The 18,238-nt window shown below is 39.4% G+C and overlaps 2 protein-coding genes across 15 annotated transcripts in view; one reads left to right on the plus strand and one right to left on the minus strand.

Annotated features, from left to right (window-relative positions):
• Window positions 1-18,238, plus strand: part of LOC104910128 (uncharacterized) — a 105,666-nt gene that overhangs the window by 33,443 nt on the left and 53,985 nt on the right. For 5 of the 13 annotated variants that reach the window (XR_014882323.1, XR_014882321.1, XR_014882327.1 and 2 more), the window contains exons 3-4: window positions 8,494-8,859; window positions 12,366-12,450. The exons of 1 other annotated variant lie outside the window; for it this stretch is intronic. The gene's annotated coding sequence lies outside the window, so the exon portion shown is untranslated. Of the gene's footprint in view, window positions 1-8,493; window positions 8,860-12,365; window positions 12,451-18,238 lie in introns of those variants that run through there. 7 more of the 13 variants (XR_014882324.1, XR_014882319.1, XR_014882322.1 and 4 more) reach the window with 5 other exon arrangements.
• Window positions 7,955-15,476, minus strand: SERPINB14 (ovalbumin). Of its 2 annotated transcripts, XM_010708421.3 has the most exons (8): window positions 15,380-15,476; window positions 13,855-14,039; window positions 13,553-13,603; window positions 12,861-12,989; window positions 12,343-12,460; window positions 11,040-11,182; window positions 10,552-10,707; window positions 7,955-9,009 (listed from the first exon to the last, which is right to left on the minus strand). In XM_010708421.3, the coding sequence occupies exons 2-8, from the start codon at window positions 14,020-14,022 to the stop codon at window positions 8,614-8,616; spliced, it is 1,161 nt and encodes a 386-aa protein (XP_010706723.1). In that variant the 5' UTR covers window positions 14,023-14,039; window positions 15,380-15,476; the 3' UTR covers window positions 7,955-8,613.

Genomic DNA, 18,238 nt, shown 5'->3' on the forward strand with positions numbered 1-18,238 from the left:
TATCAGACACTTGCTTTTCTTATCGCTGCAACAACACTAGAACCTGATGTGGATTTCAGATTAGACTTCTTTTTTTTCCCCTGCTGCCTCAGTTTCCCTGTTGAAAGTTTCCTAAGTTGAAAGCAACTGTTTGCCCTATGTAGCATTTCAGAGATGTATTCTTTACTTTCCCCAAAATTGGTATTCTATTGAATACTCTTTTTCTTCTTGCTTTGGCTACTGAAGCATCTCCATTGCTAATTCTCTTCACAGTCACACTGTCCATACCTCCATTGTCCTGTCCATCTCAGTTCTCACCTCTGACTGAAAAATCCTATGTAACTCTGCCTTTTATTTCATTCTTTACCTCCTTGCTCTGTTGAAAATATCACCTTGAATACCTGCATAAGAGCTGCTTGTCTTTGAGGGATTCCTCCTCAATATTGAGAAATACTCACCCCCAAGGTCTATCTCCTCAGCACAAACTGTTTTCTGAAACCTTTCTTCTGCCCTGAGGTCTATGAATATACACGTGGGCTTATTCTGTAGGGGAGTAGCTGGCACAGAGTCTCTTGAGTAAGGACTGAGCTTTGGGATTATCTGCCAAATGTTTTATATGGCAGAAGAGGTTGCTCACGCAAAGGGCGCCTTGCCAGCGGTGAACTTTCTGCATCAATGTGAGTTGGGAACTCAAAGCTTTGCTAAAGTTGCTTTCCTACAGGTGAGCAGCCTCATAGCTTTAATAGGATGATTCTTCCCTGCCCCTCGGCTGTTTTGAAATTGTAGCTACACAGAAACAGCATGTTTCAGTGTGGGTTATAATTAGATGCATCTGTTAAGTTTTCCAGAGAGCACAGTAGTGTAGGAGAGGTGTTCACTGCAGAATTAATTGCTTCCATTGCGCCTGGGAAAGTTGTAATCTGTTTACATTGGCCCTAAATGATTTCCAAAGCTTTAAATGATTTGAGTCATCTTTGCAAATTTAATTGTGTTGTAGAACGAATGATAGATTCACTAAATAAACTTCATCCCTTGGAGCAGCTACTTGGATTTTCTGTTTTTAAAGCAGGGATGAATTTAATTTGCTAACTACTCATAGTATTTACTCTGTTACAAGAAGTGACTGAGGTGTTCCATATATGCAGAAATGTGGGATTTGAATGAATGAGAGGATGGTATTTGTACAAGGTCTTAAAGTTGCCTTTTAAAAATGCCTTTTGAATAGCATGGATGGTTATTAGTGAAAAAAATATGTACAGAGTAACTACAATTGTTCTCATCTAAAAGGAAGATATACAGTAAATCAGTGTGATGATGATAATGTTTTCCAGCATCCTGTGAAGTTACCTACGCTAGAAGATACAGAGTTCAGTGGGCGGTGCTGAGGCTGACTCAGGAGCAGTGGTTCCCTCACTCCCACTCTATACTAAGTCAACACTCCAACATGCTCAAAGACTTACGTTTTGGTAGTATCCTTCCTGTGGGAAGTAAGGCTGTGGCTCATTCACTGTGGTCATTCATGTTTCCATTTTGGCAGGACAGATATTGGCAACACTGGCCAGATCTCAGCTATATAAGCACATTTTGTTTTCCTTCAGTTTCCCGTGTAACTTAGCACAAGTCAATACAACTTTCTTACACAGTATGTTGCTCAGTTCGTTGGTACCTGGGATCAGGAGTAGGCTAAATGCTTGACGTCTACATAGATCATTTATAAAGTGATCTAAAAGTACTTAAGGGTTTTGAGAGAAAGATTTGGCAGCTTCTCCTTTCACGCAGTATTTTAGGATACAACATGCCATGGCTGGTTTTTGTATAGGTATGCTGTTTTAACTATCAACCCTTTATAATTCTTGAAAATCTAATTTAATTCAAACCTAAGGTGTTCTGTATTTGAAAAGAAAACAATGAAGCTTGAAGAAAAGCTATTCCATTTCTCTGACATCTTCTAATATTGTTTTTTACAGTAAAAGTGCTGTTTATTTACTTGAAAGGGAATGGTTTCTGGTTCAGCCAACAGAGCTTTCTAACTCATGTTTTTGACTCAGCCAGAGCAGGCCAGTAAGTCTTAAACATGAAAGGATTTTAAATGTCCCAAACCATTATAAGGACTTCAGGAGATAAGAGGGGTGGGGAAGACAAGGGTTTTGAAACCTGAGAATATTGGAATCCTGTGGGAGGGCAGCTTAACATTTAGTTTCATAACAATCCTGTAATTCTCAAGGGCCAGAACAGTACAGAGAATAGGAGTACAGGGACTGAAGTGATGATAATGGTGATCAGTGATTGTGTGCTTGAAGTGAGTACATGGACTTTGGTGTGCAAAGGAACCCTTTTGTCACAGAATGCAGCATAAGCTTGTCCTGACCTTGTAAATTTAAGTGTAACAATGGTGTATATGTCTCAGCTGGAATGGTTGTAACGGATTTTGATTTCTGTCCTAAGAGATTTTTATGTGGGATAACTTTGTATCATTGTGAAGTCTTAAATAGCTCTTAAAGTTCAAAAGAAATTACTTCTTTGAGTATCTTATTTCCGTTCAAAGCTTTGAGTGAGGACACATGCGTCTTTATTTTGAAACAGTGTAGATAGATATCTAATGTGTACATATTACATGTACATTCGCAAGCCTTCCCTTGCCAAGCAATCTTTGCTGACATACTCCAATAGCATTTAGACTTTGTGAGTTGTTAAGAGGTGTGGTGGTGTTCGTGTCTAAATGTTACTGAGGCATTTTGCTCCACACCTGCAGAAAGCAAAGGCGTGGTGAAATTTGGCACATGAATTGAGCACTGGCATAATTTGTCATACTGTACTATAACCTCTGTGTGCTTTAGCTTAGATGCTGTAATTAGTAAAGGCAGTGTTTCTCCTGAGCTGTTCAGTTCTGATGACCAGTGCAACACTTCTGGGGAAGCAATGATCTCAATATCTGAAAAGAGATTAGTTTATCTGGAAATTAACATGCGTGCTGTTCTTACATCTACCAGTGCGCAGTTTTCCTTTGAATGAATCAGATGGTGAGCATTTTTTAAGTAACCAAGGTAGCAGTTGAAGCCAAAAATATGAAGAATAGCCTGAATTTCATGCTGCACAGTACTGCATTGTGAGTAATGGTGTATGTGTGGATTACATGCACTTTAGCCTAAGCGTGTCATTTTTCTGAAGAAATCTCTCAAAGAGTGTAACTACGTCAGCTACACAACTGCTGAATCAGAAAACCAATTCCTGCTCCTGAACAGGAGCCACGCATGGATGTGCAAGAATAGCATGTAGAGGAAAGGCTCTCTTTTAAGAAATTAGTTTAAACACTTGCTATTTCTCCATGCAGCTTGACCACAAATACTCTTGTGTGGTGGAATAACCGGAGTTTCACAAGGCAGTTGATATTTTCAGAAGTTTCAGTAGTGAAATGTTCAAATACTCATTTGTGGACACGTACTGGCAATCTTTACTATTCATTCATCTGCTTGGCCCCTTATTCATATTTCTATTTTCACACTTTTTAGGATGGGACTGAGCTGAGCTACCTAAGTGCACCTGTGCATGCAGAAAGTCTTTGTCCTGGAACACAGCAACCCTTTAAAGGGAGCTTGGAATAGAATTTTCCCTTCATACTGACAAAAATATTGGGCAAGATAGAGTGTCATTTGTTAGTATCATTTGCACATCTCTTATCATGCCTTCATCATTGCAAGATTTTTTCATCCTTCCGTCTCTCATATCTGCCTGTTGCATAAAGCATCTTAGTCTCTTGAGACCTGGTGTGCTTTTTACATGATTCAAGTTAGCAAGTTCTGCATAGCAGTGACTAAATAGAAATTAATGATGTGATATATACCAAGTGAAACAAGATGATCTTGTATTCCCTTCTGCTCTCAGGCAAAATGAGATGCAAAGATTTTGTTCCTTCAGCCTTTGTGAGGGATGCATCTTTTGTCCCACAGAAAGGTGAACTTTCTGGATTTTGTGCTGAGGACCGTCTTTTGAAATCTTCTAATGATCACATGCTCTTCACCTCAGCACTTCCAAGCTCTTTGAAGCTGTTCTTTCCAGTTGGGATTCAGGAAAGTGAAGACTTTTAAGGCTTTATTATATTTTAGGCTGGTGGACCTTGAGACTTCTTTCTCGTTCAAAGATTAAAGCTTAACACCAGATGTGTTGCTTAAAACTAGTGGCATTGTTCCCTTAAATTGCTCTAGACTCTTCTTTCTTCTTGGTCTATCCCCCTTCATTTTCCAGACCCCTGGGTATAGCTTCAGAGGCTTTCTTAGTACCTCCTGATTTTGCAGTTGCTAATTGTTTCTCTGGGAACACAGACCTAGCTGTAGACAAGGCCTCTTTAACATGGACTTTGCAGCACAGAGGAAACATTTGACTAAGGAAAGCTAACAGATTGCATGTAAGGAGAGGCAAAGCCCTTGCTTTGTGGCTGGAGCAATGACATTGATCACCCTCCATCCCCCATCTTCTGCAGACACAGCTGAAATGCAGCTTGGACTAAGTAGTTGAGCAACACAGGAAAAGGGCTCTCCTCCCACTCTCAAACCTTTATCTCCCTGGCATTTACCCTCATAGAAACAGAGCTTGACCTCAGCTCTGCCCTTCTTACTTCATTACCTTAAGAAGCAGGTAGAGACTGCTGAAGGACAGGAAGCAAAAAGGAGGACGTGATGAGGATGGGAATAGGTAACAGCTTGGAGAAGGGGCACTACTGGGGAGTAACAAACTGTGTCCACAAGAAATGAGGCAGCAGAGAATCAGTAAGGAAGAGAGCTGCTCTTACAGCCCTGTGAAAGTTAATGGTACCTCCACAGCATCCCTTGTCTACTTTTAATTCCCATCTCTCTGCCTTCCTTACAGGAAGGTGCACTCATCTGGCACCTCATTATTTTCCCTCTCCCATACTGACCTCTTATCAGAACCACAATTTCTAAATTTTACCTATGTGACTAAGGAGTCAGCCTTCCAGTGTAAGGACTTGCACCATTTCTGTTGTCAATATGGTACCCACAGTAGAAGTTCATTGCATTGATTTCAGACTGTGGGTTGCTATTAGCAAAAGTAGCAAGGTGCTCTGTGGGTTGAAAAAAATATGTAAAAGCTCAAAATTAGTTTGGGATCCTTTTTTCCTTAGGAGTACCATGAAATTGTGAGTGTTTGCTCATGTCACAAGGCAGTTAGACTATATAAAATTAGAGTCTTTATCTTGTGACATTTAAGAATATACTAGTTAGGAAAGGAGGCCAAGTACAAATGATTGCACATTGTTATCCACATGGCAGCAACATGGAGCCAAAGTATAAATTATGCTATTGGGTATAAAAATGTGTAGTGTGCAGCTACATATTATCTGACCTTTGCTCTTAAATGCTGTTAAATGTGGGAATTTGTTGTTCACATGGTGACTAGGCACTGCTTGGGATTTACAGAGATAATCTGTAGATGTTGGTTCAAAAGTATTAAAAGTGAGGACAGACAATGAGAGCTTTGTGGGTTGTGGGAGACAAAACGAAGAACTGGCAGGGCTTATTCTCACCTGCAGCTAACTCTCATTTGGTAAGAGAAAGTAAAGCCAGTCGAATGGCTTTCACTACTGCTACACTAGTGACATTTGAATTCATATTTAAAATCAAATTAATCAGAAGGCTGTGGGTTCTCCAACCGTACGGATAGGCAGCACTTGACTAGGGAAGGTCCTGAGCTATTTGATATGGCTTTGAAGGTAGCCCTGCTTTGAGCAAGGTGCTGGACCAGGTGATTTTCAGCTGCCCTTTCCAGCCAAAAGTACTGGAAATCACTCTAATGACCTAAACTTAAGAATATCAATTATTGCAAATTGCTGACTTTGCTCAAGTGAGTAGTTTTACTTACATTCTTATCTATTTGAAGAACTAGGACTAGAACAAGCAGTAGGACCCAAAGGCCATATTCTCACATCTTTATAGAAATTCATTACATGAATTACCTTCCTGCTGTTGTAAGACTGCAGGCAGACAAATAGGTGTGGTTTTGTCTCTGTGCAATTCACTAATCCACTGTGCTTCTTTGCATATGTGATATATTACAGGTCTATATGGGGTGTGGTGGCAGAGCAATGAAAGCCTCTTACGATGAGTTCTAAAGCTGTGAGTCTGAGCCTTCTCTTTTAATTGTGCTGAAGATAAAAGGGCATGAGATAGCAGAGAGCCAAAGGTGCACTGCTGACTATTTCACTTCTCTGGGGATGGGGACTTTGCTGGGTGATGGAGGTCAGATATCTGTCACTGGTCCTGGGGCTACGTCCAGGCCTGTCTTTCTTGTGCTGGTTATCAGAGAAGCTCTGCAGCACCAGATATGGAAGGCTATTGGCTCTCTTGACTGTTAGATGAATATTTCTGTGTTTGAGATCAGAGAACTCCAGTGTCCATTCTTTGGTGGATGTGTGATTTGCCACATCCCATTATTATCTCTCTTGTAATAAGTTTCCCTGTTTGTTATCTCCTGACCAGCAATTGACTAATTTACAGGAAAGTGAAGGAAAGTATTTGAACTATTTATACACCAGTGAAGGTGGTGTCATGTTATCTTCCTTCTTTTGCAAGATCCTGTTTGCTAACTGTAAGTTATGGCCCTAGGTACTGCCAAAGTATGTGTTATCTTGTGGAGGGGGAAAGCTAAAACAAGTAGAACAAGCAAAATGCAATGTGGTGAAAATGGAAAAAAACATCACCACAGACCACCCAGCATTGGTGCCAAGCTGTTTGCACTGCTGTGAGGAAGGAGCAGCACTCCTTGCAGTAAGCGCTCTGCCCCAAGCCCTCCTCTGTCACTCTGCAGTCTGTGTGACAGTTCATCATGAGTCTATTTTCTTTCTTGTCCTTTCCCATGGAGTCCACCCTTCAGGAGTGCACTGTTTCACAAAGGTCCCCATGGGCGGCAGTGCCCCCAGCCCTCGTTCTGCACTGTGTGCTGCTCCTGCGAGGGCTCTCGATGTGCTGCGGCCTCCTTCAGGCCTCATCCACTGCTGCACTGTGGGCTCCTTCATGCGCTGCACCTTTTGGTAGAGAAGCACAGAAAACCTCTTGTTATAAATACACGTTCTTCTGCTCTTCCTCGTCTGATAATACAAATAAGGCTCTGTAGCTAGTGGGTGAGCCACAATCCAGCTGTTGTCCCATCCCATTAGCCTGAGGTGTCAGTGCAAGTGTCTCCAACATGGGTTAGGCATCCTCATCTCAAAGCTCTTGGCTTCTGAACCCTTTCTTCTGCAGCTGCAGCAACAACCAAAAGAAAATTAGGAAAATTTGAAAGTCACCCCCTTCCAGCCATGCCTGGACCCTTCTCACTCTGTCCCTGTGAAGGTACAAGCAGCAGGCGGGAGAAACAGAAGCTTTCTTGAACAAACACAGCTCCTGGAGAAGAGCCTTCAGGCATGGTACAGACACAGAGGAGAAGTGGCTTTGAAGCAGTGATTTACTCAGTTCTTCCCCTGCCCATGTCAGTGGTGCTGTCTAGTAGCTACATTGCCACCAAAGCCTGTTCATTCCAGCATGCCAGCCCTGGTGGGTCACAGATGGGACAACTGACTGCTGTCACCACTAGCCGTAAGTTTTAAATTTTGTTCTGTCGACAGTGAGCTGCTCTTGAGGAAGTGTGAGCTGAGACCGATCTCCGGGTGTCTCAGTGGCAGCCAAAGTCTGTCCCATCACCCCAGCCAGGACCAGGGCAGCAGCAAATTGGACACACAGCTCCAGATGAGGTGTTCCAGGTGGTGCTTAGAGAAGAGAACCAATTTCTTCCCTCACTATGCTCTTTTAGCTGACATAGACCACCAGGTTATTAGATTAAGTTGCTGTGGGGGACTCTTGTTCAACTTCTCATCCATTAGTACTTGTTCTGCAGTTGCTGCTAGCCTGTGTCCATGCTTATTCCTCTGCATGTCATTCTTTCCCTGCTGCACAACCTTGCTGTACTTAAAATATTACAAGTGAAATGTGTTTGCTTAAACATGTTTTTATTATGATTAAAGGAACAAAAGAGAATATTCGCAAGACCCATTACATATGGATACAAGGAAAACAATTTGAATAGTAACACACCATATTTGGTCATGATGATTGAGCCAAAGTTTAGGGAGAAATGTGAATTATAAGATTTTTATAATGCATCTTTAGAAAGTGAGGAAGAGCCTTGTAGTATCAGGAACACAGAGAAAAAGCAATTGCCTTGTCAGCATAGGAATGGTTGGTGACAGTTGATAGTTTAATCTGAGAGATTTTGAGTGACTAATTCTGGAGAAGCTTGGTCATACAGATACCTGGCTTAATTGGAAGGCTGCATTTTTTCCTCATAAACCTTCTGCTGATGTATCAGGTTGCATTTTTCAGTGTGATGACTCAATACTGTGAGTCTAATTTTCATTCCCTTAGCCCTTCATCCATGAGTTAACAGTATTACTCTTTGCGTAAAGGAAAGGTGAAGTGCACCTGTTCTCATAGTGTAATTTCTTTCTAATTTTTTTTTTTTTTCTAGATAAAGCCCTAACTTTTATAAAGTCTGGATGCAGCAGAGAACATGCTTTTCATTTTACCCCTGATACTACAGTGCTCTGGGTCTTGCTGAAAGGGACAGGCTCTTTCAACTTTCTTCTTTTTAAGGGGAAATGCATCTGCCAAAGAAGAGAATGCTGTTGGTTAGATTGTGCTTGATACAGTAGAGGAATGGATGGTCAACCCTAAATTCTTCAGAGACGCTTGTAGCATCCGCTCCAGCCTCTGCTGAGCCTATCACCTCTCTGCCTGCTTCATAGATTTCTGCATATGCTGCATGGACGGCTTGAGATATCTTCAGGCTCCCTGCTGAGGAGATGCCAGACAGATTGGCTGAAGAGCTGAACAGGTCAGTTATTCCCATAGCCATTAAGACAGATGTGAGGTTATATTTTTCCTCCATCTTCATGCGAGGTAAGTACACTTTGATCCTTCTCTCTTCCATAATATTAGAACTGATCCATTCAGTCATTTTTTCAAAGCTGATTGTAGTCTCGAGCTGCAAGGAAATGAGAATGAGATCCATGGGATGGCAACAAACCTTCCTTCATGGCAGTGCAGTACTAGTTACTATCATGTGTCTTTTTGTGTACATCTTTTAAACTGATTACTTTTGTCATGGCTTTTTCCTAGGTATGTAGAGATCAATTTTGCTAGGAGAGAAAAGCATACCATGACTCTTTCTTCTCTGCTCAATCTTATTTTCTTTTCCTTTTATAGGCTTACTGCCATTTCTTTAAATAATAATAATAATGAGATGGCTACTCCCTTAAAGCTCCTTCCTGTTTATTTTCTTTGCTTGGGAAATATATTCTAAAAATCACTCTGTGCTTTTCAGTTTAAAGCTGTCTCTACATTTAAGACCTCTCAGGAACCAGTTGTTAATGGTAGCCAATTATGATACTTAGTTGATACTATACTGGGAACTGATCTTCTAAGAGAATTTGAGTTTTTAAAAATTAGAAATTTAGCTGCCAAGTGTGCTTCCATCTTACTTACACTGTAGCAGTTCAAAGCTATATCTGCTGTTTAAAGAAAAGATGTAAATTAGCAAAGTGACTGGTTGCACTGGTGACTACTAGAGGGGTGGGAATCTCTTAACCCTATCATGGGATTGGCATCTGGAACAATTGGTTTCTTTTGGTATTACTGATGTTTCTTTGTACCTAGTAATATTTCTTTCCTTGCTAATTTACTGAATGTCTCTTACACAAATCTGGCCATGGCAGTTTGTAGAAAACCATTTCAATATATTCTCTCTTACCACCTTTATCCAAACTTTTTTTTCCTCAAACACACAGATTCTCTTTGATCAAGGCTTCTCCTTTTCAGACTTTCTAGTCAAAATGTGCTAGTTTTCCTACATATTCTGTACATAATCTTTCATATGCCTGTCTGTCAGGATGTGATGGAAATTTAGCTGTGATTAAATGCTTCTTCATCTTTATAATCTAGATTATTTGGGTTAGCATACAAACATTTCAATGAATTCTCATTTATTACATTGCATTTCCTATTCAGAATAACTACAGCCCTCCTAATTACAATGTGCTATGCCTGTGTTCTGTTCATATCAACAATTGTACATTATGTACGTGTTATTTCTGAAATTGCTTTAACCACATCCAATTTTTAGTTAATTTATGAAGACATGAAGGAAGCACATTGAGCACCACCAAATGTGGCAATTGTTGGAACTGGTAAACCTAATATGAACTCTCCAAGGTTCTCCTCAGTGCACAGGAATGGAGATATAAGACTTTAGAGTTCAAGCCACTGCAGTAACAGCTGCTTAGATGAGAATCATCTTGTCTGCTGTGCCAAACATTTAACCCTCTACAGCAGTTCCTTAAGCAAGCCATGCTCAGCATAGGCAGGACCCACTGGGACAACACTACACTCCTATGCAACAATCACATATTGAATCATAATGAAATTTGTGCTGGTTAAATGTTTTAGAATAACTGTGTTGAAAAGAGCTTTGCAACAACTAAATTTCAGTGTGTTTTTAATTTTCTGAAGCCAACTTCTAGGGCCATACCTGCTCAAGGCCTGAGACTTCATCAGGCAACAGCACCCACATGCTCATTGTTCCACTGGCAAATGGAAGCTCCAGAATCTTCATTTTCTCAGAAGCCATTGATGCCACTTTAAATAAACCAATCTGGTACATCATCTGCACAGGTTTGCTTTCTTGCTGGAAAGCCAAAAAAAAAAAAAAAAGAGAATATAGTTTTAACAAAGATTGTTCTTAGATTGCAGAAATGTCTAGTTATGGTTAAGATAACTGATTGCTCTCTTTCAGGAAGGCTTTCCTAGGAAAAGTGGGAATCTCAAGTTATTTCTCAGGAGCTTTGCAATGTCAGCAATAGTATGAAGAGAGAGACATAAAGAAAATTTCCTGGTTTTAACATAGTGTCTGAAAGAGATGCAGACAAATGAGCAGATACGCTAATGTACTGTTTATATAACAACAGGTCTATACTCTTCATAAATTCTAGATTACATCTTTAAGGTATGCCCATATACCTCAGTCACTCTGAAAGGTATTGCTTGCGTATCTTCATCCTTAAATGCTTTCTCCCACAGTCCTTTGAAGACAATGGCATTAACCAGGACCATTGCAGTTTGAGAATCCACGGAGCTTGGCTGAAGGACATTTTTGATCATTCCTTTAAGAATGAATTGGAGAAGAGAGTTATATATCACATTGGCAAGCACAAGGCAGTTAGAGAGTGTACAAGTTATGGAGAAGAGAATGTAGGGGCAAGGACATTGGTTTGTTTTTGCAACTGTAATCTCGTTCTTCCAAGACTGATTTTCTTGCTGCTATTGTCAATAACTCTCTATAAAGAATCACAACCAAAGATAAAGGATGAAGAGACTTATGTGTTACAAAAAGACTAAACCTGTATATTTTGTGATAAGGGGAAGAACCACTGGAACCTCTCTTATCTCAGAATGGTCTCCAACCCAAACAGTACCAAGAAACATAAATATTACTTGCTTCTAACCAAAGTGGAAATTTGAGGTCTGTGTAAAAAAAGTAACAAAAGAGGGAAACAGAATTTTACTCTGTTTTCTTCAAAAACTTTCCTCCTGTTCATTCTGCAGTCCTCATGCATGTAGTATGCTCCTCACATAGTTCTGTCAAACATATAGCTTACACATAGCTTACACACATAGGTTACATGGCCTAGTTTTTGCCTTCAGAACATGACTCCACACCAGAGGTTGTGTGTTTGTGGATGTTTTCATCTCAGTTAGAATTCAGTCTTTCATCTGTGTTTCAAGCATGAGGGAAAGGAATGCTGTGAGGAGATGAGGAAGGAAGTAGAAAAATGGAGGAACCACTCAGAGAGGCATTAGGGCAAAAATCAAAACTGTGGTTTTACAATTCCTTAATTCTGGTTTTCCATTGCCCTTTATCTGTTAAGATTTTTCAAGTGCTTAATGACTGTATGCCCTGCTTAACAGGCATACAACAACTCTGGGAAGCTTGAACACAAAGCACACTGTCTGAGCTATATCCAGGTTCTCAGTATTAGAGTGAACCAATTGTCACTACGTACAAAGCATGCTCTAATGCTGTCCTTTTCATCAGGACTGGAAGTATTACATTTCTGCAAATCTCTTGCAAATAGTCATCTTAAAGGGAGGTGTCCGAATAAAAAAAAAAAAGTTGATTGATAGTTCTATATCTGGGAAGTGATCTGTTATCCAGGAGCAGCAACAAAAGGAGAGATTTTGTATTTTCCTCCTGTGAATTAAGTGTTCTTCTAGGCTGGTCAAATATGGTGACAGAAGGGAAAATATGGCAGCTTGCCCTTACCATTTGTCTGACTTTCTACCCAGGAATTGATGAGCCCTCTGGCTTGATCTGCAGCTGTTTGAAAGTTGATAGATTCCAAGCCTCCTCTATACAGTTCCTTCACACATTGTAAGTATTCCTGTAAAGCAAGAGTATTCAGCTTTTAGATATGAATTTCAAAGCATTTTGCAAATGTGAATTGCAAGACTGAAATTAACAGATATAAATAATATAGCAGTGTAAAATGCTATTTTACACTGCATTACTATATGCTATGTCTTATAGTGTATTAAGTAGTGTAATATGCTTTAGCTGTATTGCTGTATTGTAAGATTTGACATTCTTTTAGCAAGCCATGTATTCTCTGAAGACTGCAGAGGTTCAGGACTGTGTTAGAGAAAAGTTTTGCCCTCTCTTCCATATGCAAAAACAGCAACAAAAAAGAAATTTTGTTAGTGGAACATAGACCTCTGACTGTTTTTGCATTCAGAATGGTAGAGCTTTGGCATGGAAATAGATCAGATTTTAGAGCAACGTACCGGCAGGATTGGGTATGTCTCTTCAGCATAAAGTCTACTGGCAAGGCTGAATGAATAAACATCATTTGGTTTGGTGATTTGGTTGAGTATGTCTCTAAGTGAAGAGTGGACGTTTACAGATGTGCCACACTGAATACAAAGAGAAAGAAAGATGATGTTATTCTAGTTTTATTATTTAGTAGGTTTTACATAGTGTATGAACAGAGTAAAGTAGCTAGATATTGTTTGTCCTGTCTGTCTTACTGTTAGTAACTACGCTGATGTGGTCCTTTTCTAATATATACAATTTTGTGCTATTTTTCTTCTATAATTCCCTCATACTTTTGTCTAGGGAGCTCCTGACTACTTGTTCCATGATCTAGCTCCAGCAGATCAGGCAGGCTTTCCTTCTTTTCCAACCAGACCCATTTATCCAGAATCATTTAGCTTTCTTGCTTAAGTGTACAAATATCCACAAATTTCCTCATTCACCTAGTATTTTTGTCCTGAGTTTCATCTTCTGTTTGTTCTGAATCCCCTGTTACCTTCTTTCTTTCTCTGTTCTTATGTACAAAGTGTTATCCCAACTGCTGGATGCAGAGCACTAGCTGCTCATCAGAAAGGGCTTGAAACTGCTAAGAGATTGCTTCAATTGCTGGATTTTGCTTCTAGAGGAAAGGGACACAGAGAAGGAGGTGAAATTATTTCTGTACCTGAGCTTCAACACTGTCTCCAAATCCTGGAAGTTTATCAAAGCGAACAACCTGTAATTGAAAATAACAGTAGCTGAAATAACAGTTATGACAAAAAGAAGTTACGCAATCCACTTTCAAGATTTCTGGCTAGTGCATTTGTGTAACACTCTGGGAGCTGGAGGTGGCCGCCGTTTTAAGTAACTCTGGTTCCAGATTTTCAGCCTCTGAGCTATGCAGTTTCCAAGGGACATCATCATATAATTAAGTGCGATGGCTCCATTGAGCAGAACAAAGGTTTTAATTTTTAACTATAGGCTCACCTTATTTATCTGGGTCCTGGTGCTGTCTTTTGCACCTAGGTAGACCATGGCCAGAGCTGAAATGATGGTGAAGGGGGAGTAGAAGATGTTCTCATTGGCATGGTGGACTTTGAGCTCCTTGAATACATCAAAACAAAATTCCATGCTTACTGCACCGATGGAGCCCATGGTGAACTCTGAGTTGTCTAGAGCAAAGAGCAGAGTAATGAAAATGTACGGATGAAATGCTGTACACAGTGCCATCCAGGCTACTCTATAGTAGATAACAACCGTAAAATATGAGCAGTTTTTAGGCAATTAAATGTAAGCAAGTAGTTTTAAAGTAATTCTGTGGTATTGTGTCTGTTATACCCACCTCTCTCGCATGTTCAAAACCATATTCATAAATTTATTTCTTTATGCATTAGCGTTCAGTTCCTTTTGGGTAGCAAACTGTCTCAGAAGCCTTAGATCTATGTGTGATTTCTGTTTACCATTTAAAAGCAGCCAAACAACATTTGCCTCTGCATATTTTCAATCAGTGAAAGCTAGAATTCATTGGTACATTTCAGTACCTCTGATCAAAACAAGAAAATACAATCCGATGGGCTTGCAAAGCTGGAAATTCAAAGAGTAAATTTCAGTAGACTTCCTCTGGGTTTGGACAGATATATAAGAAAGCAGAGGTTTGCCGACTTATTTTATTTCCTAAAAATAAGTAAGTACAGAAAAATATCTGTTCATTGCACACTACTTACTATCAAAAGTAGATCTTCAAAAGTATTTTTACCTTTGTTTTAATGATGGAAGAATAGATAAGGAATGTAATTTGTAGGAGGTCATGTAGTCTAGGAAAAAGACATGCATGTAATTCATATTTTGCCCTATTGCACTTTCAGGTATGGCTTGCTTTGCTCAAAGATATGTATGTGTACTGTAGTATAACCTTTCTGAGGAGTTAAATTTTATGGGTGACATTCAGACAGAAGAGAAATGCAGATATGATAAAATAGCAATGTCTACTATAAAACAGAGCTGTTGAATGAATTCTTGTTCATGACATAGACTAATAGAAGCTTTATACTTGTTCTGTCTGTTTCTGTTATAAAGAGCTGAACTATACAAGTACTGTATAGCCAGTGTGCTTATATAAAGCACAGCTTTTGAGATCAGCATCAATCTAGTTGCGTTCCCGTGATTTATATAACCTGTGAAAGTCAGAAGTTTTTCAGGACCCTCTCTGCTCTCTGAAGGACTAGAGGTTAATCAAGCAAACCGCAAATAACATCAGGAAGTGAATGACAGGATAAGATATTCTGAAATTCAAAACATACTTTAAACATAAAGTCTCCTGAAAACAAACACAGAGCTTTTGCGCATAATAAAATAGTGCAGAAAGCATACACAGGTGAGAAGTTTTTATAGGGGGTATCATGCAGGTACTTCATCCCTAAAGATACAATACATAACACAATAATTGTTCATTTTTTTAAGTTTAGGCAGAAGCAAGAATATAGAGAGAAGGTAATTCTAGAGAGTTGCTTACCTTTTGAGCTTGAGCACTAAAGGCAATACAGCTTTCCAGCTGTATGTACAGAGACTGGCTGAGCCGTGGGGAATATATAGCCCGAATTGGGACCCACCCACAGGTTCCCTTCAGAAGTTTGACCTTTGATGCCATAGAAATCATTTAATGGGATTGGGTCAGATTTTATTTTCCGAACATCCATTTTGGATTGAAGGGAGAACAAATATTAGTTTTTAGTTCTGGGTAACAGAGTGTTTTCTGCCAGTTCTGCTAATCCATCAGGACTGTCGGATGGGAGAGAAGACTGGGAAATACTGCTCGTGTTCCGGTGAGCTTCAGTTACAACCAGATAACGGGATCTTAAAGAAAACAGAAAAATGTGGGAACCTTAGAGATAGAAAACATAACTAGCAATTATTAATTAGTCTGTTTATTACTGTGGTTGTTGAAACAGGCTTGAAGTCTGTTTCAGTTGATTCTTCTTGTATGTACAACAAGCATCTGAGCCATGCTAGACAGGAGATAGGTGAGAACAAGACTTGACCTATTATTTTCTTTTCAAAATAGAGGAAATAAAGAAACATGCACATGAAGAAACCAATTGAGATGAGAGTGAAGAGCAGACACAAACTTTCTATAGTTGGAATGTTTAAATATATCTTTTGATGGATGTAAATGCTTTATAACAAACTTTTATTCTGAGGGAACTGTAAGACATAACTCCATACAAAGCAAAATAATACTCAATTCCAAATGTGTTTATTGTACGAACTTGCAATGTTCCTCAAAGATCTTCCATGAATAACTTAATGGCCTGGCAGATGACAGAGGAATTGTGAAATTCAGCTGGAGGAGTGTTCATGGTTCGAGGGACAATCATAATGTACAATAGCAAATATATTTCAGTTATAGAAGCTATTGTTCTGTATTGAAATAATAGAATTGACAAACAGTAAAGAAAGCATTCTGACCTCTGTAAAGCACTGTTTGATTTAAAAATGGGGGGAAAAAGTACAACATAATTCTTCAGGACATACAAAGAAATTGGTGCAATCTCTGTTAAGCAGAAGAATTACTTTCCTATACCACTAGTTGAAGTTTGGTCAGTGCCATTTTCTTTTTGTTTCTCTTCTTTCTTTTGTGAAAATAAATATACTGTAGAAATCTACATTCTCCTTGCCGAGTCTGAGAACTTGAGTAAGACAGGATGGTAGTGCAAATGATATTTTTTTGCTGGATATCTACACCACGGCTGATTTTTTTGTTTCATTTTGTTTTAAATCACATCTGCTGCTTCTATTTCAGCCACTAAGAAAGTCTGAAAATGTTGCCTGCTTTTTATGATGATTGATGTGCTTCTCAGTAAATGTTATTTCTACCTATGAGATATATATTAGTCTGCTGAAGGAGAAAGGAGATTGGGAATAAGTCTTCTCAGATGCACTTTTCCATCATCTGGTGTCAATCAAACACTAATAATTTGTATATAGATATTCCAGATATATAATTGGAATTTGCAGGGTGACACAGTTCAGATAGTCCTGTCACACTGCAATATTCTGGTGAAATAACAAGGAAAAGAGAGACCATTTTGGCACTTACTAAGGCAGGGAACTGCTTACCAGATAGGGAGGTTCTGGAGGTGACATCCAGCATGAAAATCACACTTCCAGATACGTGAAGGCATCAAGTCTGACTTGTCAGACAGGATCCAGAGTAACTTCTGTCTTAATGCTACAGAGAAGGGGGAAGGTATCCACTGTGGCAGAAATTGTTAGCCATTTTGTCTTAGCAAAGAGCAGATATGGTCAGTAAGGACAAGGTTTTTTCCAAAGGAACCATGCCATATATAATTAAGCATGTATAATTAATGAATAAAAATATAATTTAGTGTATTTACTCCTTTGGATGTTATGAAGAAATGCTTTTATTAACAATTCACCATAATCTGTCCTAAGAGTAGTGAATAACAACAGGCTGTTTCTCACCCAGAGGTTGGGTGTACCAGTGAGCCAGAGCACTGAATCCACATTCCCTCTTTTGTATCCCATAGCAGAGAGGATCTCCATTTCATTTCTGTAGCTCAGGAAGTTGTAGTGGATTTACACTTCAAATTGTGGTAGTGAAGGTCTCCAGGTCTTCTGGACCACATGCCTGTAAGACCTTAGTCATGTGTCCAGCTTTTCACTAACGTCATGTACTTTAAGAGCTAAAAAATATCAAGGAAATCAATGCAGTTATGTCAGTTATCACTGTCATACTATCATGCTGCAAATATAGAATAGGAATGATTCCAAATGTTTTTTTTAAAGCTACTCTTTTTGACTTCCACATAGTATCCTGATTCCAGACCTACAGAATAATTTTGTGTGCATTTGACTTGCAGAGCTTTGTTTTGTGAGTCTTACAAAAGCCATTTTTTCTCTCCAAGAAGTAGTCTGTGGTTTAAAACAACATAAGGTGTGGAGAATGAGAATTTCTGCTTCTCTGTCAGATACAAAAAATATACTGCTCTCTTTTTCAATGGAAGGCCAGCCATAAGCAACAAAAATTGTCCATGAACAAATGATATCTTGATTAGAACAGGCTGTCAGCATAGTGTTGTCAGCATACCTGCATAGTTGGTTTGACTTGGGGTCTAAAGAGAATAAGCAGCAATCTTCTTGCTGCTGGAAGGCTACTGGGATGGGTGGTAATGGATTGCCCTGCCCAGCACAGCTGTGCAAAGCAGTACAAATAGTTTTGTCACAGATTGCTTGACAATGCTTGTCCCAAGAAAAGGTCAGCTAGGGCTCTGCTGCCCTTTCCTCTGCCAGGCATTTCATTGTGGGCCTATCCCTAAACCAACAGTCTCGGAGACCTGAAAGTAATAAAAGC

The sequence above is a fragment of the Meleagris gallopavo genome, chromosome 3 (assembly GCF_905368555.1).
Source record: "Meleagris gallopavo chromosome 3, MGAL_WU_HG_1.1, whole genome shotgun sequence".
Taxonomy (NCBI): domain Eukaryota; kingdom Metazoa; phylum Chordata; class Aves; order Galliformes; family Phasianidae; genus Meleagris; species Meleagris gallopavo.